Below are 23,664 nucleotides of genomic sequence, written 5' to 3'. Positions count from 1 at the left end.
AGCGAGCCGGCCACAATCCCAATCGATATGTTTGCGCAGTGTCCGAAAAGACCAAGCGGACCAAGTCACCTTTGGCCGGACTACTCACGTTCACGGCCGACGAGCCACAATCGATATGTTTGCACAGCGTCCAAAAAGACCAAGTGGACCTTTCGACCCTGAGTGAACACATGCGGGAAGTTCCACTGTGCGTGCGTTTGTGCCGTGATAAAAGTCGTGCGCGTGTGCATCAAGAGCCTCAATCTTGATCTTTGTCTTGCTATTCGACGACTTCTTCATGACAGAGTGTCCATGTGTGCGGCGGCATGAAAGCGTGTGTGCTGTGTTGGTGTGCGTGCTGCGTGTGGTGGACGGTGAGCGCTCAGCAGGCCGGAACGTGAGTGGATTTGCTTCTCTTTCCATTTATTCAGCTCAAATGGAACCTTTTCTTATGGATTTCTTTGTGGTTGTTGCTTTTCACCGCTTGAGTTTGTGAATTGAATGGATTTCTTCTTTGAAAATGAGATGTGGCTCATTCAACCAATAACAGTAAAGATCAGTGTCACTGGCATTTTCTTTTCTTTTCTTTTCTTTTTTTGACTCCGGGGTCCGTCCCCCGTTTGAGAAAAGTGAGTGACGACTCCAAGTTTGAGATTTGACTGTAAGCTAACCGCGGTTCTGCTCTTGAAGCGGAGAAGGAGGAACAGCTTGGCACTGCACGCCATTACGCCAAGCAAGACTGCCTGGAAAAGTGGATCGTTTGAAGCTTTTGAGTCTCCCAAGCAAGCAAGCAAGCGAGCAAGCAAGCAAGCAAGCGAGCAAGCGAGCAAGGAGCAAATGTTCTCAAATCTTGGCTTTTATTTTGATCAGTGAAAATTGGCCCCCAACAATGGTGACTGCATGGCATAGAATTGCTAGTCGCAATTCAATTGGAAGGCTTTTCTCACACCTTGTGTTCCTTTTGATGACATCATCAGACCGTGAGCCAATGGCGGCGTGCAGTTTAGTCTCTGCCATTTTTCCTCAGGTACCTGGTAAGCGCCCCCACGGTTTTGCGCGTGGATGCGCTGGAGACGGTCCTGGTGCAGATGTTTGGCTTCTCCGAGGAGGTCAGGGTCTACCTCTTCATCAAGACCTCCATGGCGCCAGACCACCAGGTTCACTCGCTCGCTCAAAACACTCGCTCGCTCGCTCACTCACCGGTGCCGGCTTGAACTCCCTCTCGCAGGTTCTGTCCCGTCAGGTGGTGACCCTCAACACCCAGAACCAGCACCAGGCCATCGCCTCAGTGAGGGTGAGCGAAGTTGGCTCGGCTCCTCGGAATGACTCGCAATTGTCGGACCAAATCGGAGGCATTTGTCATTTAGTCCCGGACGCTTGACCGCAATCGCTCGCTGGCTTCTTCTTGTCTTCAGATCTCGTCGGGGCAGCTGGACAAGACTGTGGATCGTGTGACCCTCCACGTCCAATCGGTGCAGATCAACCAGCACGTGTCGCTTCCCGTCAGCCGGAAAAACGGCTTTTTGTTCGTTCAGACCGACAAACCTCTGTACACACCCACTCAGAGCGGTGAGGCACGAGCGGATGAGAGCAAGTAGCTCGTTACGTCTTGCGCTGTGGGCGGAGCCTCGGTGACATCACTTCTTTGTTCTGGGCTCGCACTGTAGTGAAGGTGCGTGCCTTTTCGCTAAACCAGGAGCTTCATCCGGCCAATCGCAGCGTCTTCCTCACCTTCAAGGTGGGCTTGCTCACTCACTCACTCACTCACTCACTCACTCACTCACTCACTCACTCACTCACTCACTCACTCACTCACTCACTCACTCACTCACTCACTCACTCACTCACTCACTCACTCACTCACTCACTCGCGTCCCACCGCCCAAGCAGGATCCCGATCGTCAGACGGTGGACGTGCAGGAGCTGTTGGACCTGAACAACGGGATCCCATCCATGCAGAACCCCTTTAAGATCCCCATCAGACCAAAGTACTGAGCCAGGAACCAGAACCTTTCCAAGGATTCTCAGGCCTGATCTTGCAATGTCATTCCAGGTTGGGAATCTGGTCCATCGAAGCGTCGTATTCGGACCTCTTCAGCACCAAAGCCACCACGTATTTTGAGATCAGAGAATACGGTGAGACAGGCTCCGCTTGGTGCTCTCCGATTGTCATCTGGGTTGAGGTCCGGGTCCGTAGTCTCTGGTCTATGACCTGGGTCCAGGTCTCTGGTTCAGGTCCAGGTCTGCAGACCCGGTCCAGCCGTATGGGTCGGGTCCGTGTCTTTGAAGACCTTTGTGTGTTGTCAGTTCTTCCCAGTTTCTCCATCGTGGTCCAGCCTGAAGTCAACTACATTAGCTTTGGGAACTTTCAACGTTTCTGCTTCAAAGTGGAGGCCAGGTGAGAAGCCAGCCAGCCCGCCAGCCTTATCTGGACTATGTTGACCACCCGCTCTCAGGTATCTTCACGGCGGTCCGGTTTCTTTGGGCGAGCTCTTCCTGCGCTTCGGCTATGTGAGCCAGAAGGAACGTCCGGTTATCATCCCAAACTCCGTGACCAGGGAGAGAGTCAGACCTTCTCGTTTTTCGTCTTTGAGTTGCTCTCGCGCTTGTGTTGACTTTTGCTGAAGGCAAAAAATGTGTTCAGTTGTCGCCATCCGGTGAAGTGGACGTGTGCGTGAACGTGGACGAGGTTTTGTCCAAACACGATGGAGCCAAAGACCTTCACGCTCTCATTGGGAAGTTCCTGTATATTGCTGTGCTGCTTCAGGAGGAAAACGGTATGCACGCGCGCACGCACGCACGCACGCACGCACGCACGCATGCTGACGCTTTGCTCCGCCCCCACGACTCAGGTGGTATCAGCCAGGAGGCGGAATTTTCAGCTGTGAAGTTTGTCAAATCACCTTTCAGTCTGACTCTGGTGTCCACACCCCCTTTCATCAAACCCGGACTTCCTTACAACATCCAGGTGATGCCTGCTTGACTCATTACCGGGCCCGGGAGTGCATGTTGGCTCACCTGCTGGCCCTCCCGCTCAGGTTCTGGTGAAGGACCACCTGGAGCAGCCGGTGAGCCAGGTTGCGGTGCGCGTGTCCGAGCAGCGCGTGTGGAGTCGTGACGGAGAAGTGGACGTCAAAGTGTGCCCCGAGCACGGGCGCAGCCAAGCGGAAGGTCTGGCCCTCTTTGTTTGCAACACGCCTGCCACGGCCGCCAAGGTCTCGCTCATGGTAAGCCACCCAAACTCGCTCCCACGGGAGTGGACTTTAAGCATTTGCCGCCCCCCCCAGTTGGAGACGTCGGAGCCGTCCCTACCGGCCGCCAGTCAGGCTCGTCTGGTTGTCACGGCGACGGCGTACGAGTCTCCCAACCGCCGCTACCTTTACATCGACCCGCCGCTGTCCGGGCGGGACCTCCAGGTGGGCCGCTTGGCCAACATCAAGGTGTACTCTTCTGCCCACGTGCCCGTCGACGCGCTCAGCTTCCTGGTGAGGACGGCACGGCCAGTCGCTCGCTCGCTCGCTCGGCGCCCTCCCTTTTACCCACGTCCCGTGCCTCTCAGGTGCTGTCCAAAGGCAAGACGGTCCATTTCGGCAGCCGCGCCTCGGTCGCCGGCAACGACTACCAGCAAACGCTCAGCTTCCCGGTGACGGACGCCATGGTGCCGTCCGTCCGCCTGCTGGTTTACTACATCCTGCACAGCGGCGGGGGCGCGTCCGAGCTGGTGGCCGACTCGGTCTGGCTCAAAGTCGGCGGCGTCTGCGTCGGCGGACTTCGGGTGGGAACCCCGGCGCCTGCCGAGTGCTGGTCCGCATTCTTGTCCGGGAGTGTGCTTGTGTTGTGCTGGCGTCATTCAAAGACCTATGTGGTCTTGAAGACTGTGTATGCGTGTGTGCGTGTGTGTACATGTGTGTGTGTGTGTGCGCCGACAGACCGAACTGTCCTCGAGGAAGCAGGACTACAGGCCAAAGGAAGACCTGCAGCTGGACGTCCGCACCAATCGGGAGGGGCTGGTGGCGTTCTCCGCTGTAGACTCCGCCCTCTATCACCTGTACCCCAACTATAGAGACCCCGTTTCCACGGTGAGCGCGCCGCGGCCCAGGAGGAAGCGGCGGGCCGGGACTGACGGCATCCTCTCAGGTGCTGCGTCACATCGAGCAAAGCGACCGAGGCTGCGGAGGGGGCGGGGGCAAAGACGCGGCCGACGTCTTCCGCTTGGCCGGCCTCACCTTCATCACCAATGCCGACGCCAAGCCGACACCCGGGGGTCAGTCAGTCGCCGACCGGCCGGTCAATCGTCGAGCGCCCGTGCCACAGTGTGTGCGTGCGTCCGTGTGTCCGACGCAGGTGCGGCGTGCACGGCTGCCGTGCGGAGCAAACGAACGCTGACGGAAGAGATGAAGCGCGACAAAGGCAAGAGGCGGCGTGGCGGGCGGCCGTGTAGGGGGAGCCTGTTTGTTGATCACCTGTGCGCGCAGCGGCTTCTTTCGGAGCGCTGAAGCCCTGCTGCCAAGCCGGCATGAAGTACATCCCCAAGAGCGTGACCTGCCAGCATTTTGCCCAGCAGAGCATCCGCCGGACGCCGCATCATGCTTCCTGTCGCCTGGTCTTCACAAAGTGCTGCGAGTTTGTCCAGCAGCACCTGGACCGAGAGCAGAGGCTGATCCTGGGCCGCCACGGTCGGTGGGCTCGTCGGCTTTTGCCGCTTTGGGCGAGAGCCCGCCCAAAGCTAACGTAGCGCGTACGTGTGTTTAGACATGGGGGCCGACTTTGACGCGGCGCCCTCTCTGGTCAGGAGTTTCTTCCCCGAGAGCTGGCTGTGGGAGGTCCAGCCCAGCAGGTGAGCAAAGGTCTCGGCCCAAAAGCGGTCTTTGACTGGCAACCGGCCCCGTTTGCACAGAGGAGGCCAGATGTCCGTCACCCGGGCACTTCCCGACTCGCTGAGCACGTGGCACTTGAAGGCTGTGGGAATGTTCGGCGACGGCATCTGCGTGTCGGAGCCGCTGCGGGTGTCGGCGCAGCTGGCGCTCAGCGTGGACGTGCCGCTCCCTTACCAGGCGGTCCGCGGCGAGCAGCTGGAGCTGAGCGGCTCCGTGTACAACCGGCGGGCGGAGAGCGTCACGGTACCGGAGAGCGAGCGGCCTTGGCCGGTACCGTCGGGCTCCAGGCCGCTGCCGCAATGGTTGCCTCTCTGTCTCTCTCTCTCCCTCCCTCCATCCCTCCCTCAGTTCTGCGTCACGCTGACGGTTGGGCCGCAGGTGTGCCTGCTCCGGTCCAAGCCGGCTGCCGGCGGGGCGGGGCTTCGCTCCACCGTCTGCCAGTGGAGCCCGCTGCCGCCCAAGGCCGTGGCCAAGGTGTCGTTCGCCCTCATGGGGCTGGAGGCCGGAGAACACACGCTGACCTTCGCCCTGGAGACCCAGAACCAGGGAACGCAGGATGTGCTGGAGAAGAAACTGCGAGTGGTGGTAGGCACTCGCCAACGCCGCCAACGCGCCCGGCCCACGCCGCCAATGACGGCCCGTTTCTTGTCGGTAGCCCGAGGGGGTGAAAATGGAAGATTATTCCGGCGGCGTTTTGGACCCGCAGGGGCTTTACGGTAGGCTCAACGCGCTGGTTTCCCATCCAGGCCGCTTGATACCGTCGTCACGCTCGCAGGTTCCGAGAAGACGACGGTGGTGCTGAAGAACCTGCCGCCGGCCAACACGGTTCCCAACACGGCTGTGGAAAGATCTCTGAGCATCAACGGTGAGATTGAGATGTTTTTCTGACCAGCCTCCCTCAGCGTGCCCGCATTTGCTTTCTGTTGCTGTTAACAATCCAAACGGGTCACCAGAGTGCGTTGCGTGCGTGCGTGTCCCAGGTGAAGTTCTGGGAGATTTCTTGGCGGTGGTCCTGGACCCCCAAGGCCTCAGACAGCTGATCAACCTTCCCGGCGGCTCGCTGGAGGCCGAGCTGGGCAGGGTTCTCCCCGTGGCCCTGACGTACCAGTACCTGGAAACCACCGGCAGCTGGGTTAGCCTGGGCGGAGACATCCAGACGAACTCGGCTCACCTGAGACAGAAAATCAAAGAAGGTTTCTGTGCCGTTTGCTTGAAGTGAGCTGGACGGGAAGGAAGGAAACGCTGGGGGGAAAAAAGGAAAAAAATCGGCATGTGTATTTTAGGACTGGTCAGCATCTCTTCCTTCCGGCACCGAGATGGCAGTTACAGCATGTGGACCAGGAGGGAAGCCAGCACCTGGTCAGAACCCGCACACTGAGGCGCACTCACTCACTCACGCACGCGCAGGCAGGTCACCTGGCCGTGCACGCTCTGTCAGGCTAACGGCGGCGGCAGTTCGGACCTTGGCCTCCGTGGACCCCGTGCTCCGGGTAGACCGCCAAGCTCTGTCCGAATCGATGTCCTGGCTGATCCGCAACGCTCAGAACCCGGACGGCTCCTTCTCAGACGCGTCGGCCTACAGAGCCAACAAATTCATGGAAAGTCCCGCCCCGCCGGCAGACGACAAACAAAGCCGGCCGGGCGTGCTTTGGCCAACGTGCGCTCCTTCTGTGATTGGCTGCAGGCGGAGGGTGCGGAGCCGGTGGAGCGCTCGCTCTACCTGACGTCACTGGTCCTCATAGCGCTATGTCGGGCCAGCGCCATCCAGGAGCGCGTCCTGCAACTCAAGGTGAGCGCTCTGGCCTCCCTTGTCCGATGGATGGACGGCAGCCAATAGCAGCGGCGGCTCTCTGCACCTTGCCGCTTCAGTTCCACGACGACAGCATGCACTCCGCCGCCGGCTACATTTCCCGCCACGCCGTGACGGTCAAGAGCGTGTACCTGCGGGCGCTGGCCACCTACGCCCTGACGCTTCACGACCCCAACGGCGCCGCCGGCGTCACACTCTTCAACAGCCTGGAGACGCTGGCCAGGCAGAAAGGTGCCTACCTACCTGCCTGCCTATATGCGCGCGTCTCGGCTCGCGCGCGCACGTCTCACCGTGTGTGTGTGTGTGCGTGCGTGCGTGCGTGCGTGCGTGCGTGCGCAGGACATCCGGTTGTGCTCAGGTACTGGCAGGAGTCCGGCACCGCATCGGAGTGGCTCAGACCCGACCGAGCCAGTGGCCTGACGGTGGAGACGACAGCCTACGGGCTGCTCAGCGCGCTGCTGAAGGTGCCGGCCGGCCGGCGTCCGTCCGGCGTCCGTCCGTTCCTCTTTCCCGCTGGCCGTGTCGATTGACGCGCACGCCACTCGTTGCTGTTTGAAGGGCCGGATTCCGTACGCCAACCCCATCGTGTCCTGGCTGACCCAGGATCAGCACTACGGGGAGGGATTCTACTCACTGCAGGTAACCCCTCCACGCAATGCCCGTCTCCAGACGGTCCACTTTGACCCTGCCGCTTCCAACAGGACACGGTCTTGACTCTGGAGGCTTTGACCGAGTACAGCCGGGTGGTCCCTCACGCCGTCCTCGATCAGGACATCCACGTCCGCTACGGACGAACGGGAACGCTGACTCGGGTCCACCTCAGCCCCGGGCGGCCGGTGGCCACACCCATCCAGGTGAGAGGGAGGGGCTCGAGACACCAAAGGTGAATCGCCTAGAGACTTTTTGGTGAGCGCTCTTTGTCGTCAGGTGTCGGGGAACGACGACATCATCGTTTCCACGGGATTCGGGAGGGGCGTGTCCAGCGTCAAGGTGGGTCCGACTTTGCCCAAGTTTTCCCGCTTGGGCTGAAATGTTGCTTGTCAGATGAAGACGGCCTACTACCAGATGACGGCGCCCTCTCGCAACTGCAACTTTGAGCTGAGCGTCGAAATTGTCGGCGCGGATGACGGTAAGCTGTAGAAAATGGCCGCCGCCCTCGCCCTGGCTGTTAATGGTTGACGTTGCCTCTTGTCCTCCTCTTCAGGCTCAAGCTTGCATGAACCTCACCTGTCCGCATGTGCCAAGTAAGACAAATGGGTCATTAGCCTTTGTGCTTACAAGCCCGCTAGCGTGCTGGAGACGATATTTGCTTAATACACTCGAGATTTTTTTTTTTTTTTCACTTGCAGGTACAAGCCTCCTCCTAACGAGCTGGTGACTGAGTCGGCCATGACGGTGATGAAGATCCAGCTGCCGACCGGCGTGGAGGCGTACCTGGAGGACCTGAGACAGGTGAGTCCCCCCCCCCCTCCCCCAGAAAAAAAAAAAGAGCCAAAATCCCTACCCTGCTACCGAACCTTCCAGTTCCGAGACGCCCTGGAGCCCGTCGTCTCGCACTACGAGCTTCAGGGCAACACCGTGGTCATCCAGATGGACTCGGTGAGCATCCAAACGGCTTGCCTAGCACATCACCGTCACCCCTGCGCCAACTCTTTGCCGTCTACCGTCCAGGTTCCATCCGATGTCTTTCTGTGCGTGGGCTTTCGGATCCGCGCTGGCTTTGTGGTGGGCGGAGCCGGCGACTCCCTGCTGACTGTTTCTGAGCCCCAGGACAAAGGTGAGAACATCCGAGTTTGGAGAAGGCTTTGAGTTCTGTGACGGCAGCTTCCTGGCTCTTGCTGTTGAAGAAGGACAGCCCCCCCCCCCCCCCACAGACACAATGGCTGTCATCTCCCCCCCCAACCAAGTCCCCTGAAAGTCACTTCTCGCCCTCTTCTCCTTGTCATGTTGCTCCCGTGCAGGAAGTTTGTGTAGCAAAAGCTTCTCCTACAAGGAGCAGAAGCTGCAGCGCCTCTGTGTGGCTGACCAGTGCCAGTGCATGACAGGTCGGTGACTGCCCTCGCCGACCGGCCGCACGAGATGGCTCGCCAGTCCAGAGTTTACGACCGTGTCACGTTGTTTCTCTAGCTGCTTGCGCGACCTACCGAGCCAAGCCCGACCCGACGTTGAGTGCCGCCCAACGCCTCCAAGAAACTTGTCAGCCTCACATCAAATATGGTGAGAACGCGGCGCCGCCGCCGGCGGCAGCCCGCTCCGCGCCCCGGCAGCAGCAGTGTCCCGCTCTGCGCCCCGACACTGGCGTGACGTGGTGTCTACGTCCTTTGCAGCTTACAAGCTGCAAGTCAAGTCTTCGCACACAGACGGAGACTTTGTGATCATCACAGCCAGCGTGCGCGAAGTCCTCAAGAACGCCGACGCAGGTAATTCAAGGGACCACGGGAGCTTGAGGGAGGACACAGTGGCCCGCATTAAGCTTGTCTAAAAGTCTACCGACATCATCCAGGTCAAACTTGCCCGTGGTCTTTGTGTCATGAAGTTACCGCGACGGCCACGTTGCGTGTCGCATGCTATTTGTTAGGGTTCGAGGCGTTGGGATCTGGCTCAGAGGTGGAGCTCATCAAAAAGGTCACGTGCAACCTGGTCCAGGTGGAGCTGGACCAGCAGTACCTGCTGATGGGATCCAGTGGGTCCGAGCTGCGGGCGGGCCGCGTGTCCAGGTGAGTGAACGCGCCCTAAACTTAACGCCTCCACCTCCTCACGATGCTGTCTTCAGGTTTCGCCTGCCCCTGGACACCGACGCCATCCTGGAACCCTGGCCCGTCCGATGTGAAGATCCGGCCTGCTCGGCCCACACAGCCAGCATGGACGAGTACGCTCTGGACCTCCAGCTCTTCAGCTGTCCTAAGGCCTGATGGCATCCTGCGATGTCATCGGCGCTATCGTGACATAACAATTCTGGATCGACACCATGAAATGAATTTGATATTGTGGCATTTGACGTGTTGTTGTTTTTTTTTTTAATTATTGAAAATAGCCTTACTATACAATTTGAGATTGATAGTAGCACCTGGATGCTCGGGAGAATAGAATGGGTGAAAACAATGGAGAAAAAAAAAAAGACTTTTCATTTTTGGTTTATCGAATTTCAATTGACGAGCTCGCGCCGGCGGAGGTCAAGAGCCGGCCAGCGCCAGAGGAGGTCAAAGTCCGAGCGGCCGGCCGGGATTGTCGGAGGAGGCCTCACTCGGGCGTGGCGCTCGGGCACGCGCACAGACGTGCCGACGCTTCCGCTCGGGTCCAGGCGCCGTCGGAGCAGACGGGGCAACGGGATGGGCTCTTGCCGCTCGCCACTGTTACCGTCGCTAGGAGACTCGCCACCTCGGGAGTACAACAGCCGGCGTCCACCTGCTCCAGCGCGCACTGACCCAAAACGCTCGTGTTAGCTAGAAACGGCGCCAGCCGTACACATGCGGCAAACAGAAAACGCAGACGCACCAGCGTCGTGTTCACCTACCTGCAGGCGTCCGCGGGCGGCGGCATCCAGCAGGGCCACGCATCGGGCGGCCCGGCGGCCGAGCCGGCGGCAGACGTCGGGGCGGAGGCGGGGCTCGGGCCACTCGGCGTCCACCAGCAGACGCAGCAAACACGGGAGCCACATGGCGATGGCGCGCGCTGAGCCGCAACTGCCACACTTTTCCACAGTCAAAATTTTCACAAGACGCCTTTCGGCGTTTCTTTCACACTTTCTGAAAAGGACTTTGAAGCAAGCATGGTGGCTGCCAGTTTGGCTCAGCACAAGCACACGTTTGTCGTCATTGCGGAGGCTCGCCGCTCTTTGCGTCACTCCGAAAGTTGCATTCAAAACGAGTTGAAAACGAGGCAAGGACTTTTTTTTTTTTGTTGGATGGAAACGCTCAAAGTGGCTCAGGCAACCGGGAATGAATGAATGATTTCAAACGACAGTTAGCTCAAGGCGCTAACGCTGCCGACGGGCGGGCGCCCTATCAAAACGTCTTTTCTCCGTTTGCTTGCGCTCAGCAAATTGCTTCACAAAGTCATTTCAGAAGCAGCAGAGAACGGCCAAATGGAGTCTGACCGTGGCCACGCCGCCGTGAGGATTTGCCAGAGGGCTTCCAGGGTGTACAGTCGGGTGAGCTCTTCGAGACCGTCGCCGACCTCCAGGTAGGCTGGGACCACGCGACTCAGACGGGCAAAGTGGCGACACGCGCTCACACCCATCCTAAAGGCACAGGGGGTGTGAAAGGGCTGGGCACGCACGCACACACACGCACGCACGCACGCAGGCAGGCACACCTGTGCAGGTAGGCCGGCAGCGCCTGCGCGTAGACTCTCCTGAGCGCCACCTTGTGCTCGGCCTCCATGCGCGTGAGCAGCAGGCGCAGCACACGGTGGTGGCGAGGGGCCGCCCCGCGGGGGGCTGCCGAAGGGGGACTCTCCAAAACGGCCAGCAGGTCCAAGAGGCAAGGCAGGAGCAGCTAGGCCAGGTGAGCGAGGGTGAGCACGGTAGCGCGGGCGTTACCTTGTTACCTCGTTACCTGCATGACGTCAGCGTCAGTGCCGTGCAGATGTCGGAAAAGCGCCTCGTACATGACGTCCGCCCGGTTCAACGCGCGCAGCTCGCTGGCAGCCTGCCGATTGAGCGGGAGTGACAAAATGGCGCCAGCCGGTCAGTCAGGCACGAGACATGCGGCCGGCTGAGTGTGTGCTCCCACCGTGTTGCTGACAATATGGTGCAGGCAGCGAATTCCCAGCATGCACTTGTCACCGCCTTGGTGGTCGCTGAGGAGGAGGGCGGGGCCCAGGAGGCGGGGCAGCACAGGTGCCAGGAAGGGGCGCGGCACCTGCGCACGCTCACAACGACAGCACTCAAGGCCGGGCCGACGGGACGACGGGCCCGGCGGCCGGCTCGCCCGCCCGCCCGCCCGCCCGCGCGCGACCCACCCGCAGGAGCGTCCACGCCAACGCCGAGTCCACCTCATCGACTCGGTCGCACTGCCGCCGCGCTTCCCTGAAACGCGGGCGCTCGTCGGTTAACAGCTCCCGAAGGAGCGACGTGGTGTGACGGCGGGTACCCTCACCTTTCGAGCGTTGGCCGCACCACATCCAGGACCGCCCCCAGGATGCCGGCCTCGCCGTCAGGGCCGCCGCCTGTCAGCATGTGGGTGGAGTCTAGCCAACCTCCCGCTGCCAACAATTGCGATTCCAGGCGGCCACACGCCTCTCTGGAAGCACGGCTGGTCCACGCTCGCTCCTGCGGGCGTGAAAGACAATTCACACACAAATAGGCATGGTCGCGTGTCTCATTGTGAAACTGACCTCCATGTGCGGGGCAGCAAACACGCAGACGTGGGGGGCCAGGGCCAGCGTCAGGGTCCGGACGCGCCGGTCAGGCCCCGCCGCTTGCAGTTTTGCCAGCAGCGCTTGCAGGGCAGCAGCCACGGCGGCCACATTGGACGCGTAGGGTTGCGGCGCGGGGACGTCATCGGGCGGCGGGGCGGCGCGGCTGATTAGAGCGCAGACCACCGAGACATACGGCGCCTCCGGTCCGCCGGCCGGGCCCAGCAGCCAAAGGGGATCGGCCGCTCGGAGGAGCCGGCCCATTCCGCGGATGGACAGACTTGGGTCCGGGGGTCGGCTGACCAAACGCCGCCGCAGCTCAGGGAGGAGCGCGGCGACGGGTGGGAGCAAGGCGGAGGAGAGGGGCCGCTCATCGTCATCCAGCTCAAGCTCATCAAACAACCGGGAAAAGTCCGTCATGGCTGGCTGGCTGGCACACACACAAAGTTAGAGGCTCACACCCATACTGTTGTTTCACTCTTTGTCTTGTGACATCGTTTACTCTTCAAACCTTTGTTTTGATTTCATTGACAGCTTTGGAAACAACATCCCCAAATTTCACTATTTTCTCGCGCGCTCTTGATGACGACCGAACAAAAAGAGGGAAGCTGCACCTGGAAAGGGAGAATTTCGGAGGTAGATCCACCCGATGCCAAATCGATATTTTATTCTGGGACAAATCGAGTCCCAAGGTACAAGACGAGTACAAGTTGATAATCGTGCAGTTGTGGATCAACCGCTCCACCTCTACAGAATCATTTGGATTTTCACTATTTTAACCACCGAAAGGCCAAAATCCATCTTTAAATTCGATACGAATTTCGGATTGGAAACACCGCACGACACAAAGATAAGACGCGCTTAAAAGTCGTACTTAGTTTAAGCACATCAGCGGTGCGCAATAAATATATACATTCCTGTTGAGTTGACCTTTTACAAGAAGACGCTTGTAGGAAGCATTTGGATGAGGACAAAAAAAGAATGTAAACACCTCCAAAAAGAGAAGAGCGTCAAGGCACGGCTCCGCCTCGGGCCCAGCGTCCGTCAGTCAAAAGTGTACCCCGGAAATAAAAACAAGGCAAACGGGCTGTCCGTCGCGAAAGGTTCCTCGGGTCGAAGCTGCGTCGTCAAAGTCGCAAAGCTGCTCAGGAGCGATGGTATGACACCGTTTCTTAGTCAAGTCCCATTTGCGCTACACACCTACAGCTCAAACGCAAACATGATTGCTACCATTGGCTTTCTTGTTGCTGTGGAGCCGACAATCATTCGGTGGTATCGTTTACCGCTTGATGGCGCCATCGAGCTATTGAAGCGCCGCGCCGCGCCGCGCCACGCCACGCCACGCCACGCCACGCCACTTTGACCCCCGCTTGCCTTCAAAGAGTCACGCTTCAGTTCACCATCGCTACGGATGAGCATCAACACACGCACGCACGCACGCACCCCTCAAACAATCAAACTAACAGACTCGGTAAACCGACATAACTTACTAACAAAATCAAGCAGGGAAACTGAACAGAGACGTAAAACCAACAACAGGATTGACCGACAAAGACAAAAGACATGAAGAACATCATTAACACAACAACATCAACGACCCGACCGGGAGTGGAGTGACACGCAGACAGGACTTAAATACGAGACGAGACGGGGAACGAGAGAGGCCCAGGTGACTGTGATTGGGAGTTGACACAGGAAGGGAGGGGCGAGTACACAGACGCGGACAGAAACCATGACAACCTACATAGCATAAAACAACCGGGGACGAGTCGTGACATCAACAGGCATGGGCACTGATTTTATTGACATTGATTGGACAGCTCCAGAGATTGATAGAGAGAGAGAGACAGAAAAACGTTGAACTGCGTGTGTGTGTCAATGTGCGTGTGTTTGTATGGTGAGTTGTTTGTCTAAAGCCTCAAACACACACTGGGGATCCTGATCTGCATCCACGTGCACGCCATCTGGAAACACACACTAAACACACGCGCACGCACATACAAAGCTCAATGCCACAAATGAAGATGGATCATCAGTGGATCAGTGTGTGTGCGCGCGCGCGTGTGTACCTGCAGGCCTGCGGTGTGTGTCCTGTACACACCGAGCGCTTGCGTGACACTACGTGTGTTGTCAAGACATTGGCTGACGTCGCCAGGTGCCGCGTGGACGCTGAACAAAAAGCGACATCACGTGACCAAATGGCTGCGTTGGCAATCGTGTACTGAGGATTTTTGTTTTGAGGCGCACCATTGAAAGGTTGCTTCGATGAGAGAGCATTTGATTTGGCGTCGCAACTGACCTGGGATGAACCGGGGTGATTGTGGTTCTTTGTAAACAAACGTCGTCAGTCAACTCCAGGAAGAAAACTCTGCCGCACACACACACAAGTCACAAAATGAGAGTTGTTGTGTGCGTGCGTGCGCGCGCGCGCACTTGTAACCTGTTGGGGGCGTTGAGGGACTCCGTTAAGTGTTTGGCGTGCTGCAGGTCGCACGGCAGGTGGTGAAGGATCCAACCGCGCTGGCTGCAGTCCGCACGGTCCAGTCGCTCTTGAAAGACTTTCAAAGTGACACTTTTTGGAACTGGAAAACACACACAAATGCCTCAGAAGCCCTGGCCGTCGGAATTGCCAGCAAGCTCCGCTCACCCGTCCGGTTGTGCTGCACGTACGTTCGAACTTCTTCTCCCACTGAAGACGGGTCGGCTTCGGCCCAACGAAGGAGGTCACTGCAACAGACTGAGAAGGCGACGGACGAGGCGTCAGTGCGACGGGCGAGGCGTCAGTGCGACGGACGAGGCGTCAGTGCGACGGACGAGGCGTCAGTGCGACGGGCGAGGCGTCAGTGCGACGGGCGAGGCGTCAGTGCGACGGACGAGGCGTCAGTGCGACGGACGAGGCGTCAGTGCGACGGACGAGGCGTCAGTGCGACGGACGACGCGTCAGTACGACGGACGAGGCGTCAGTGCGACGGACGAGGCGTCAGTGCGACGGACGAGGCGTCAGTGCGCGTGCGTTCACGTGTGCGCGCACATACCGTCCACCATCTTGTATTTGTCTGCCAGCATCTTGGCTTGAAGTCTCTTCCCTGAACCCGGCGGCCCCAACAGGAGAACCCTGGGAGTTCGGGAACAGCGCCGAGTCCGCAGGAAGGCCAGCGCTGCACGCACGCACGTGCGGGCGGGAGGGCGGGCACAATTTTCAGTAAGTTCGACGCCTTCTCGGAAAACGTTTTGGTTTTGACCTTGCTGGTAAACGTCGAGCGGCGGCTGGTCGGCGTCCACTGTGGTGAGGATGTGTCGGTAGGCGGAGCTCAAGCCGGTGACCTTGCAACGGTAGCGCTGCAGGTGGGCTCTCAGAGCCCCGACGTGGGCGTCGGCGCTCTTCTCGGCGCGCCGCGCCGCCTCCTCGCAGGGTCGCGCGAAGGTCTCGTGGTACACGTCTGAGCGAGCACAGGAAGCCGCGTCACGCCGGCGCAGTTCAGCCTGCCGGGCCGCAAGCAGCTACCTCCGGTCAGCGGGTCCAGCAGCCTGCCACGGTGGCGCTCCAGGAGAACGTCTTCACCGGCCACCAGCAGAACTGCCGCGACACGCCGCCTCACGTCACTTCCAGACACGCAAACAGCTGCCCAAACAGGGGCACAGGAGAAACCTACCCACGTGTTTGGGAATGACGCCGCCCTGCTGGAGACTGCGAGCCTGCAGCCGAGTTTGGGGGAGCCCGTCCAGCACCCAGCCCTGGAAGGCACCAAACAGCGCCCTCAAACGGGCGGAAAAAAAAAACCCCAAATGGAAACATGATCCTGTGCCCGTACCGTGTTGAAGCAGTCAGACTCTTTGAGTCTGCCTTGAATCAAGCTCACCAGAAGATCGTCAGGCACCTCCTGAGCACGCGCACGCACAAACGCGCCTGTTGAGCCGGGGAGGTGTGGCGCATGCACGCGCGCGCATACACGTACCTCTTGCTTGAGCGCATGGCGGCGCGCCTCTTGGCCCAGAGGCGATGGGTCGTCCAGGAGCGTCTCCATGGTGACGTGCACAGCTCCCAGGTCGGCGCACAGTCGCCCGGCCTGACGGAGACACGTTTCGGTCATGTGACGCCGACGTCACGATGGCTCGACTCACCAGAGTGGTTTTGCCCACGGCGGGGGGACCCAGCAGGACCACCCTGGGAACTGACACGCGGCAAAGCAAATTGAATGCAAGGAGCACCAAGGTGTTAAGTGACAGCGCCATATGCTGTTCGTTTGAGTCGAGGACGGCGAGGTGGCTGACCGTGCACGCTGCTGTCCTGCAGCAGAAGCAGAAGGTATGCGATGGGGTCTTCGGGCTGGTCCACAGCCAGGCTAGATACCATGGTCTGAGAGCAACGCGGAAGTCAAGTGACCCGCTCGTGAGTGACATCTGAGCGAGTGGCGCCATCCATGAGCAAACCTTTGCGGTGCCTCACCTGCACCAGGTGGATAATGTTGTGCTGGTCGGCGTAGATGGACATCTGAGGGGGGACTCGGAGGGGCTGAACGCTCTCCTCCATCATCATCGCTTTGGACTCCATCGGGAAGACCAGATGGATGGCTTGGGTGAAGGAAGGAAGGAAGGAAGGAAGGAAGGAAGGAAGGAAGGAAGGAAGGAAGGAAGGAAGGAAGGAAGGAAGGATGGATGGATGGATGGATGGATGGATGGATGGATGGATGGATGGATGGATGGATGGATGGATGGATGGATGGATGGATGGATGGATGGATGGATGGATGGATGGATGGATGGATGGATGGATGGATGGGCGGATCAGTGACAGACAGACAGAATGCGCGGAATAGTGACAGACAGACAGACAGGCAGGCAGGCAGGCAGGCAGGCAGGCAGGCAGCCAGCCAGGCAGGCAGGCAGGCAGGCAGGCAGGCAGGCAGGCAGGCAGATACTTGATTATGACATAAGACTTGAAACGAGCCTCGCATTTTGAAAAGCCCAAAGGTGCCACAAAAGACTGGAGTCGGGCTTGGCAGCGTAGCTTCAGAGTTAGCTTAGCTTCGCGTTAGCCCAACTGTTGAAAACAATCAGCTGTCCTGGAATCTCAGAGTAGGGTAACTCAAATTTGAGGGATAGACTCCGTACTCGTAAAATTCCCATTTTTTACCTGGAAGAAAAGTCTCGTTGCTCTTTCCGCCGCGGTGGGACGCCTTGATCGTCGTCCCGGCAACTCTGTCTGCGTTTGCGTAGCGTCATGACGTCACCAACAGACGTCACATGGTTGACGTACACAAGTCAACGCGTCAAACGGACGGAGTGTGGTGGTGGTAATAGTGGGGGGGGGGAACAGCCACAAGAGATGGATAAAAATACAATAGCGAATTAAACCACTTTCTTTTTTTATTATTTCAATGACATTTGTCCATTCAGATCAAGTCAAGTTTATTTATATGGCCCTAAATCACAAGCAAGTCTCAAAGGGCTTCACATGTACAATAACTGACAATTACTCTCAACATCAACCCTGATCTTAAACTCCCAGGGGGCAAGGAAAAACTGAAAAAAAACCCTCCTGGAGGATAAAAGAGGAAAACATTTTAAGAAAATGAACTTCATCACTTGTGTTGCACGTGACCCGAAATAAAAGCCCAAACGGCGGCGTGAGGTTTAATCCCTTTATTTTCTCGCCTTCTCATTGACGAGAATCAAAACGGCTGTCGTCACATGTGTGCCGTCACGTGGTCGTAGTCCATGATGCTCAGCTCGCGCCGCCTTGGCACGATGGCCGGTGACGGGCCGGAGGGCGGGGCCGACAGGCGGGCCCGCACCGGAGGACTTCCTGCCAGGAGGTCGCCGTCACCGCCCGGACTTCCTGTCCGGACCTCCTCATCTTCCTTCAGCTTTTCATCTTCACCGTCGTCTCGGTCATCCTCATCATCCTTGTTCTCTGGCTGCGCCGCCGCCACCGCCTCCTCCGGACTGTGATTGGCCGGTCTGAAGAGCTGCCAGGCCCTCTGCTCCAGGAAGGAGCCAATCGCCAACGGCGACTGGTTGGGGGACGGCGAGAGGGGCGACGACGACGAAGCGCCGGCGGGGAAGAGGAGGGGCGAAGTGGACAGGCGGCACGCGCTGTTCATGACCGAGGAAGAGGACGTCCGGAGATCGGGCTCTTCCAGGGCGGGCCTGCGGGACAAAAGATGATGACATCAGGCTGTTGTCATGAGAAGGCCTCCGCTTCCTGTGACCTCACCATTGCACAAGTACCACGACAACGGAATGACGTCGAAATGGTTGCGTGCTGACCTCATCATGTGAAGATGTGTGTGTGTGTGTGTGTGTGTGTTTGACCTGCTGAGAGCATCCACGACGCTGTAGAGGTGAAGCATCTCGCTTTGCAGACTCTGCACGGTCTTCCGCAGCGTTGTGCATTGGGCCTCGCATGCTGACAGCTCCCCCCTGACAAGACAGAAGAGAGAGCAAGTGCGTGCATTTCAGGACACACCCTTTTCACAGACAGACAGACAGACAGACAGACAGACAGACAGACAGACAGACAGACAGACAGACAGACAGACAAAGACAAACCTGCTGCGCCTCTTGTGGTCGTCCAACAGCTCCTTGTGAAGTTCTACGAGCGTCTCCTTGTGGGCCAGTTGCTTGTCCAGCTCGGCCGCTCTGTGATTGGCCGCTTCCAGCTTCTGCCTGTGCTCCTGCTCCGCCTCCTTGGAACGACCGAACTCTCGGCGGGCGCCGCCGCCCGGCTCGCTTGCCTCCTGGGGAACAAATTGCGTGCACATCTCGCTACGGTGAGCTCAAACGTCCCGTCGGCGCGCGTGTACCGACAGTGCGGCGGTGGCGTGGCGGCGGCTGCAGTGCGTCCAGTCGGCGCGTGAGAGCTTTGTTGGTTTCTGTGAGCACAATCAGTTGTCGGTTGAGCAGGAAGCTCTGCCGGCGCAACTCGTCGCTGCTCCTCAACTGAAACGGGACATGGTCGCAGTCATGGCCTGCATTTGACAGTGGAGCCGCCCTCGCCCGCTCACCTTGAGCGACAGCCGGCTCAAGTGGCGCTCGGCCTCGGAAGCCCTGTGCCTGGCCTTCTGAAGCTGCGTCTCCAAATCCCTCATCTTCACCTGACACTCCTGAAGCTCGCTCTGGAACGGCCAATCGGTCAACTGTCAACCAATTGCAGGAGGGCGTGAGCGTCACTCACCTGCAGCGCCAGACGTTGCGCGCGATGTTCCTGCTCCTGCCGGAGCAAGTGTTGCACGTGCGCCTGCAGCTGTTGCCCGTGCTTGCCGGCGTCCAGCCGCAGTCGAGCGCAGCGCCGCTGCTCGGCCTCCAGGCTGCTGGTCAGCGCCCTCGTCTCCTCGTCCTGCAGCGCCAGCTGAGCGCACTGCCCGAGCGGCGGAAAAGCACAACCTCCGGCATGGAGTAGCCACGGGCGAGCGCCGATACCAACCGTACCATGGCGACGGTCCGCTCCTCCAGCGCGGCGGCGCTGACCACCCGCCGTAGGAGGCGTCGGTTCCTGATGGCGTGCTGCTGACGTTTGAAGCGCTCGTACAGCAGCTGAGCCTGCGCCAGCTGCAGGCCTCGCCGCAGCGCCTCCGCGTCCTCCGCCTGCGCGCAGCCTCCTGACACGCGTGTGTGTGCACATGCCAATTTCGGACGTTCATATCAATCCATGAAAATCAAATCAAAAAAAAAAAAAAAAAAAAATCAACAGCCAAGGCCTTTGCTTTTCTTTCATGCTTTCACGTTTACCTGCAAAAGGGTTGCGATCCAACAGCTTGCCCGAGGCCGAAGACCTGCATACAAAAATGAATTCAATTACTGGGCAGTGATGCGCTTGCTTTTAATTTTGCGTCACCTCCGGCTAAGGCTAACGCTAGCAGCGTGCGTGTCGTGTCCGTGGGCAATGAGGCAGTCCAACAAGTCCAGAGGAGACGCAGCGGTCAGATCTCCCTCCTCGTCATTGTCACGCTTCTCACGGTGCTGGGCCGCCATCTTCCGCTGCGCCTCCTGCACGGGCAAAAAGCGGCGCCGAGGTCATCGACGCGGCCGTCGACCGGGCCGAGGTCGGTTACCTGCGCCTTGTTCTTCACAAACAAAAGGGCGGCGCGGGGAAGCGCCAACTCAAACAGGAAGTCGTAAGCGGGGGCGGGGCCCGGCGAATCGGGGCAGGGAGGGGGAGGGGCTAAGTCGGACACGGGTGGGATTTGGCGGCGGGCGGGCGTGGAGGTGAGGGGGAGGGAAGGCAGGGAGGAAGAAGGGCGGGGCTGCGCTGGGCAGGCCGGGCCTGCTGGAGAGAAAAGAAAAGGTCTGAGGGGACAGGTGACACTGCTGGGTGGGCGGGTCGAATGATGCAGAGGCAGAGTGGGATAGTCAAAGGGGTGTGTTGACAATGCGATGGATGGATGGATGGATGGATGGATGGATGGATGGATGGGTGGGTGGGTGGGTGGGTGGATGGATGGATGGATGGATGGATGGATGGGTGGGTGGGTGGGTGGATGGGTGGGTGGATGGATGGATGGATGGATGGATGGATGGTTTTGGGCGGAGCATCCAATCAAAGGTGATGGGCCTGGCTTCGGGGCGGAGCCCGGCGCTTGAGCTCACCTTCAACGGCATGGCGAAGCGCTGGCCCCACGGCCTCCATACTGATGGGCTGCTCTCGGACCTGCGGGAAGTGACAGAAGCTCATCCTGCTGCTGCTCCTCCAAAAGACAAGGCTGGAAAAGCGGCACCTGGGAAACGTCTGCACGCCGGGCGCTGTCTGAACCGTCGCCTGTGGCTGGGCCCGCGCACGGCGATGCACATTTTGCACCTGAAAACACACCAAGCATGTAGACAAGCATGCACATATAGTGTGCTGGATGTGTATGTGTCACCTGAAAGCGAGTTGTTTCTATTCAGGGGGTGGTCGGGGCTTACGGCCACCTTTTCCGGAGGCGGGGTCGACAAACCACATTGAGAGGAGGGGCTCCATGTGACGTCGAGCTGAACACGTGACCATATCATCACCATAAACGTGCAACAGAAACGGTCACATCTGCCACGTCATTCACACGCTACGCACACGCACGTCCGGGCGGTCCACGTGGAGCACGCTTTCCGAGAGGGACCAAGCGTGCGTCCGGGCGGCGTCCTCGCTGCCGCACGCTGAGGAGACAACCGGCAGCGGTCAGGGACAGACGGCAAGGTGAAGGGCGCAAGTGACTCACCGCCGACGAGGCAGGTTTGGTCAAGGTGAGCGGGTAGGGGCGGGGCTAGTGTGTGCTCATCACAAGAGGACTCCAGAGGGTCCAGGGAGACTCGGGAGCACTCCACGATGATGTCGTGAACCTCGTAGCCACGCCACCTGATGCCACAAATTGGAGATTTCAAAATAAAATTCTCATCAGTCCGCAGGGTGACTTGGGGGGGCACCAACTGACCTGGAAGGATCCACTTCCGAGTCCTGAGTCCCACTCACCAGCTCAGGATGAACACGCACGTGGTCCAACATTGGCTGACACGGGACCCAAAAAAAGAACATGAACAACATTGGTCACACAGGGTCAACTCGCGGCGTCAACCGTGTACCTTGACCACACGGTGGAAGGTGTCCAGGTTTTCCTTCATGCTGTAGTGCAGGCGCAAGTACGACAGGAAGTTACACGGGAACATTCCGTACAAGCGGTGGAATAAGGCGTACGCTCCGGCGTGAAGGTGGACCAGGTGGGACGCGGGCGCGTGGCCTGTGCGGCGGCGGGCGCAACTCACGTTTACAAGCGCAAATATGAAAGGGACCAGCTAAGACGCTAACTGCTGCCTGCACGCATCACCGGGGTTTTTGAGGCTCCATGATGCCAGGCGTCCAAAGACGTCAAAGAAGTCATAGATGTGTTGCTTGGCGGCCTGAGGGATCATGGGTAAGAGCGTCACGATCACCAGCACTCCAGGGACCAGCATCATCACATCGCCGTCGCTCTAAAAGGCACAACGTGGCAGCTTGTTTGCTATTTCACACGCGACTCCAAGACAAAAGTAAATAAGCAGCCGCGGGCGGCTCTTTCATGCTCTTGGCCTAATGGAGTCTACTGGAGACAAAAGCGCGGAGAAGCTTCTTCCCCATCCGCTTGGAGCACACCAGCCTTCAATCCGGAGATGTTCTTCACACGAGTGCGTCTGCGCATGAGTTTAGCGTGCGCGCGTGCGTGCGTTTCACCTTGAGGCAGCGCAGCAGCGAGGTGAGCAGAGGCGATCGGCTGACGTGATGAATCCATGGCGGCTGCCCGCTGATCACGTGACCGAGCAGAGTGACGGCGGCCAACCGGCTCGCCGGCCTGCACACCGCCTCATTCAGTTTGTCCAGCAGGGCCTGAGAGGAGCACGCCGACGCACACGGACGGCCATGCTATATTAAAAGGGAGGCGACACCAATGTGCAGAAAACAACGTGTGTGCGCGCGTGCGCGCAACCTTGTGTAGAGGTTCTCGGATGGAGGAGAGTAGCGTCAAAGCCGAGGCACATGAAGAAGAGTTCAAGTAGAAATCCACCAGACTGCTGAGCACAGCGCCTCCTTTGTCTGCCAGGACACATTGCCGTCAACATGGCCAACAGCCACACAAAGTGACCCAAAGGCAGGCACCCACGTGCGCATGCAAGCGAGGGGGCGGGCGGGCGGGCGGTCGAGGCTACTGTTAAGGCCGCTCGGATCAGGTAGCGCACCTGAACTCAGCTGGTGGCTAATTGCCACTCGGCCTTGCTCCGCCTCCTGTAGGTCTGAACTGTCCAATGAGAGCAGGAGCTCACCAATGCTCACCTGCTCCTTGGACATCCTGCGCATACCAAGAAACACACTCATGAATAAACACAAAGCCCCAACACACAAACAGTTTTTATGGATTATGCATAGTTAGGAAAAAATAATCATCACAACGTTAACTAAACCCTCCAAAGTTTGAATGATGCAATAGAGGCAGCAACAGCCATTTCAAATGGAAGTTTAGGTGGTCCCACGTCACTATGGTAACCGAACCATTTCAACTTATTTGTCAAGTTAGCCACTTCCTAATATCACGCGCAGCCACCTTTGCTCAGTCACGTGCGCAACAGGCTTGCGCAGCAGCCACTCGGTTAGCCTTGCGCAGAGCTAACATGCTAACAGCTGTCACGCAAACACAAAGCCATTATTGTTATGAAATGGCTTTCGATGAGCCAACCAGCTCCACGGGCGACTCGCGGTGACGTCAACGCTAACGCGAGCTCGTTGCCATAAGGTTGAAAGATTTCAAAGTTTGTCTACTTTTGGGGGGGGGGGTTACCTTCAGACGCGTTGAGCAGAGCAGGACGCCGCCATGTTGAGCATCTAATGTCCCGCCCACAACGGGCAATCCGACACCTGCGCCTGTCAGTCAATGCTTCGAGCGGCGTTCGGGGCAATGAGAAAAAGTGTGGAAAAGTCAACGCTCGAGTTTTTCTCAAGTGAAAAAAAGCCCCAAACGAAATGAAGGGTGAAGCGGGTCAGAAAATGGATAGATGGAAGGAAGGAAGGAAGGAAGGAAGGAAGGAAGGAAGGAAGGAAGGAAGGAAGGAAGGAAGGAAGGAAGGAAGGAAGGAAGGAAGGAAGTTGATAGCGCTTCATGTGGATGCACTTGATGTTCGCGTTACAAAACCTCACGTTGG

At 58.6% G+C, this 23,664-nt stretch overlaps 4 protein-coding genes across 17 annotated transcripts; 1 reads left to right on the top strand and 3 right to left on the bottom strand.

Moving 5' to 3' along the window:
* Positions 1-192: 192 nt before the first annotated feature.
* Positions 193-9,659, top strand: c5 (complement component 5). The gene is made up of 42 exons (XM_049762657.2): positions 193-376; positions 1,007-1,136; positions 1,208-1,273; positions 1,395-1,548; positions 1,647-1,717; positions 1,870-1,967; positions 2,033-2,115; positions 2,287-2,377; positions 2,436-2,544; positions 2,624-2,756; positions 2,832-2,947; positions 3,018-3,206; positions 3,267-3,464; positions 3,539-3,754; positions 3,909-4,058; positions 4,117-4,243; positions 4,324-4,389; positions 4,455-4,655; positions 4,732-4,816; positions 4,877-5,099; positions 5,205-5,441; positions 5,512-5,572; positions 5,632-5,721; positions 5,837-6,049; positions 6,140-6,215; positions 6,295-6,455; positions 6,542-6,645; positions 6,726-6,897; positions 7,006-7,130; positions 7,225-7,305; positions 7,368-7,520; positions 7,594-7,656; positions 7,711-7,795; positions 7,871-7,910; positions 8,016-8,118; positions 8,191-8,265; positions 8,338-8,443; positions 8,628-8,711; positions 8,794-8,883; positions 8,994-9,086; positions 9,245-9,383; positions 9,440-9,659. The coding sequence occupies exons 1-42, from the start codon at positions 306-308 to the stop codon at positions 9,576-9,578; spliced, it is 5,067 nt and encodes a 1,688-aa protein (XP_049618614.1). The 5' UTR covers positions 193-305; the 3' UTR covers positions 9,579-9,659.
* A 125-nt stretch (positions 9,660-9,784) lies between these two features.
* tti2 (TELO2 interacting protein 2) lies at positions 9,785-13,647 on the bottom strand. Of its 9 annotated transcripts, none has more exons than XM_049762706.2 (11): positions 13,515-13,647; positions 12,536-12,638; positions 12,004-12,454; positions 11,766-11,938; positions 11,629-11,695; positions 11,400-11,528; positions 11,223-11,315; positions 10,981-11,162; positions 10,763-10,906; positions 10,181-10,349; positions 9,785-10,086 (listed from the first exon to the last, which is right to left on the bottom strand). In XM_049762706.2, exons 2-11 carry the CDS (start codon positions 12,571-12,573, stop codon positions 9,907-9,909), a joined length of 1,626 nt encoding a protein of 541 aa, XP_049618663.1. In that variant the 5' UTR covers positions 12,574-12,638; positions 13,515-13,647; the 3' UTR covers positions 9,785-9,906. The 9 variants fall into 9 exon arrangements, with proteins under 9 accessions (XP_049618663.1, XP_049618669.1, XP_049618662.1 ...); XM_049762712.2 differs by having other exon boundaries at positions 12,004-12,450; XM_049762705.2 differs by lacking the exon at positions 13,515-13,647 and adding an exon at positions 13,016-13,372.
* A 149-nt stretch (positions 13,648-13,796) lies between these two features.
* ak8 (adenylate kinase 8) lies at positions 13,797-17,270 on the bottom strand. Of its 6 annotated transcripts, none has more exons than XR_007490402.2 (14): positions 16,472-17,267; positions 16,297-16,381; positions 16,147-16,196; positions 15,981-16,091; positions 15,837-15,905; positions 15,678-15,759; positions 15,530-15,601; positions 15,267-15,464; positions 15,060-15,182; positions 14,672-14,761; positions 14,465-14,606; positions 14,272-14,392; positions 14,094-14,193; positions 13,797-14,001 (listed from the first exon to the last, which is right to left on the bottom strand). XR_007490402.2 is itself a non-coding variant. In XM_049762729.2 (14 exons), exons 1-14 carry the CDS (start codon positions 16,574-16,576, stop codon positions 13,900-13,902), a joined length of 1,332 nt encoding a protein of 443 aa, XP_049618686.1. In that variant the 5' UTR covers positions 16,577-17,267; the 3' UTR covers positions 13,797-13,899. The 6 variants fall into 6 exon arrangements, 4 of the variants coding, with proteins under 4 accessions (XP_049618686.1, XP_049618685.1, XP_049618688.1 ...); XM_049762729.2 differs by having other exon boundaries at positions 14,324-14,392; positions 14,695-14,761; positions 15,060-15,139; XM_049762728.2 differs by having other exon boundaries at positions 14,324-14,392; positions 16,472-17,266.
* Positions 17,271-17,652: 382 nt separating this feature from the next.
* Positions 17,653-23,414, bottom strand: LOC125993784 (hamartin). Its single transcript, XM_049762673.1, has 22 exons — positions 23,304-23,414; positions 22,708-22,817; positions 22,458-22,564; positions 22,205-22,357; positions 21,822-21,966; positions 21,580-21,734; positions 21,432-21,505; positions 21,219-21,355; positions 21,074-21,156; positions 20,886-20,994; positions 20,742-20,821; positions 20,614-20,674; positions 20,079-20,293; positions 19,862-20,013; positions 19,756-19,799; positions 19,456-19,634; positions 19,202-19,384; positions 19,032-19,142; positions 18,835-18,966; positions 18,577-18,764; positions 18,340-18,447; positions 17,653-18,174 (listed from the first exon to the last, which is right to left on the bottom strand). The coding sequence occupies exons 2-22, from the start codon at positions 22,814-22,816 to the stop codon at positions 17,712-17,714; spliced, it is 2,988 nt and encodes a 995-aa protein (XP_049618630.1). The 5' UTR covers position 22,817; positions 23,304-23,414; the 3' UTR covers positions 17,653-17,711.
* Between the last annotated feature and the right edge of the window lie 250 nt (positions 23,415-23,664).

Source organism: Syngnathus scovelli, chromosome 3, assembly GCF_024217435.2.
Source record: "Syngnathus scovelli strain Florida chromosome 3, RoL_Ssco_1.2, whole genome shotgun sequence".
Classification (NCBI taxonomy): domain Eukaryota; kingdom Metazoa; phylum Chordata; class Actinopteri; order Syngnathiformes; family Syngnathidae; genus Syngnathus; species Syngnathus scovelli.
The sequence above is the reverse complement of the archived record's forward strand: the minus strand, read 5'-3'. Positions and strand labels throughout refer to the sequence as shown.

Excerpts from the sequence above, each read along its gene's own strand:
- LOC125993784 (XM_049762673.1), bottom strand. The coding sequence starts at position 22,816 with ATGTCCAAGGAGCAGGTGAGCATTGGTGAGCTCCTGCTCTCATTGGAC. Across the intron at positions 19,385-19,455 it reads AGGAGCGGACCGTCGCCATG|TGCGCTCAGCTGGCGCTGCA; the intron begins GTACGGTTGGTA and ends CCGCTCGGGCAG. Across the intron at positions 18,765-18,834 it reads CGCCACGCCACCGCCGCACT|GAGGCAAGCGAGCCGGGCGG; the intron begins GTCGGTACACGC and ends TTTGTTCCCCAG.
- ak8 (XM_049762728.2), bottom strand. The coding sequence starts at position 16,576 with ATGGAGTCCAAAGCGATGATGATGGAGGAGAGCGTTCAGCCCCTCCGA. Across the intron at positions 15,906-15,980 it reads GCCATGCGCTCAAGCAAGAG|GAGGTGCCTGACGATCTTCT; the intron begins GTACGTGTATGC and ends GCGCGTGCTCAG. Across the intron at positions 14,762-15,059 it reads CAAATACAAGATGGTGGACG|TCTGTTGCAGTGACCTCCTT; the intron begins GTATGTGCGCGC and ends TCGCCTTCTCAG.
- tti2 (XM_049762706.2), bottom strand. The coding sequence starts at position 12,573 with ATGTTGTTTCCAAAGCTGTCAATGAAATCAAAACAAAG. Across the intron at positions 11,696-11,765 it reads GTGCGGCCAACGCTCGAAAG|GGAAGCGCGGCGGCAGTGCG; the intron begins GTGAGGGTACCC and ends CCCGCGTTTCAG. Across the intron at positions 11,529-11,628 it reads TGGCGTGGACGCTCCTGCGG|GTGCCGCGCCCCTTCCTGGC; the intron begins GTGGGTCGCGCG and ends GAGCGTGCGCAG.
- c5 (XM_049762657.2), top strand. The coding sequence starts at position 306 with ATGAAAGCGTGTGTGCTGTGTTGGTGTGCGTGCTGCGTGTGGTGGACG. Across the intron at positions 5,722-5,836 it reads AAGATCTCTGAGCATCAACG|GTGAAGTTCTGGGAGATTTC; the intron begins GTGAGATTGAGA and ends TGCGTGTCCCAG. Across the intron at positions 7,131-7,224 it reads TGCTCAGCGCGCTGCTGAAG|GGCCGGATTCCGTACGCCAA; the intron begins GTGCCGGCCGGC and ends TGCTGTTTGAAG.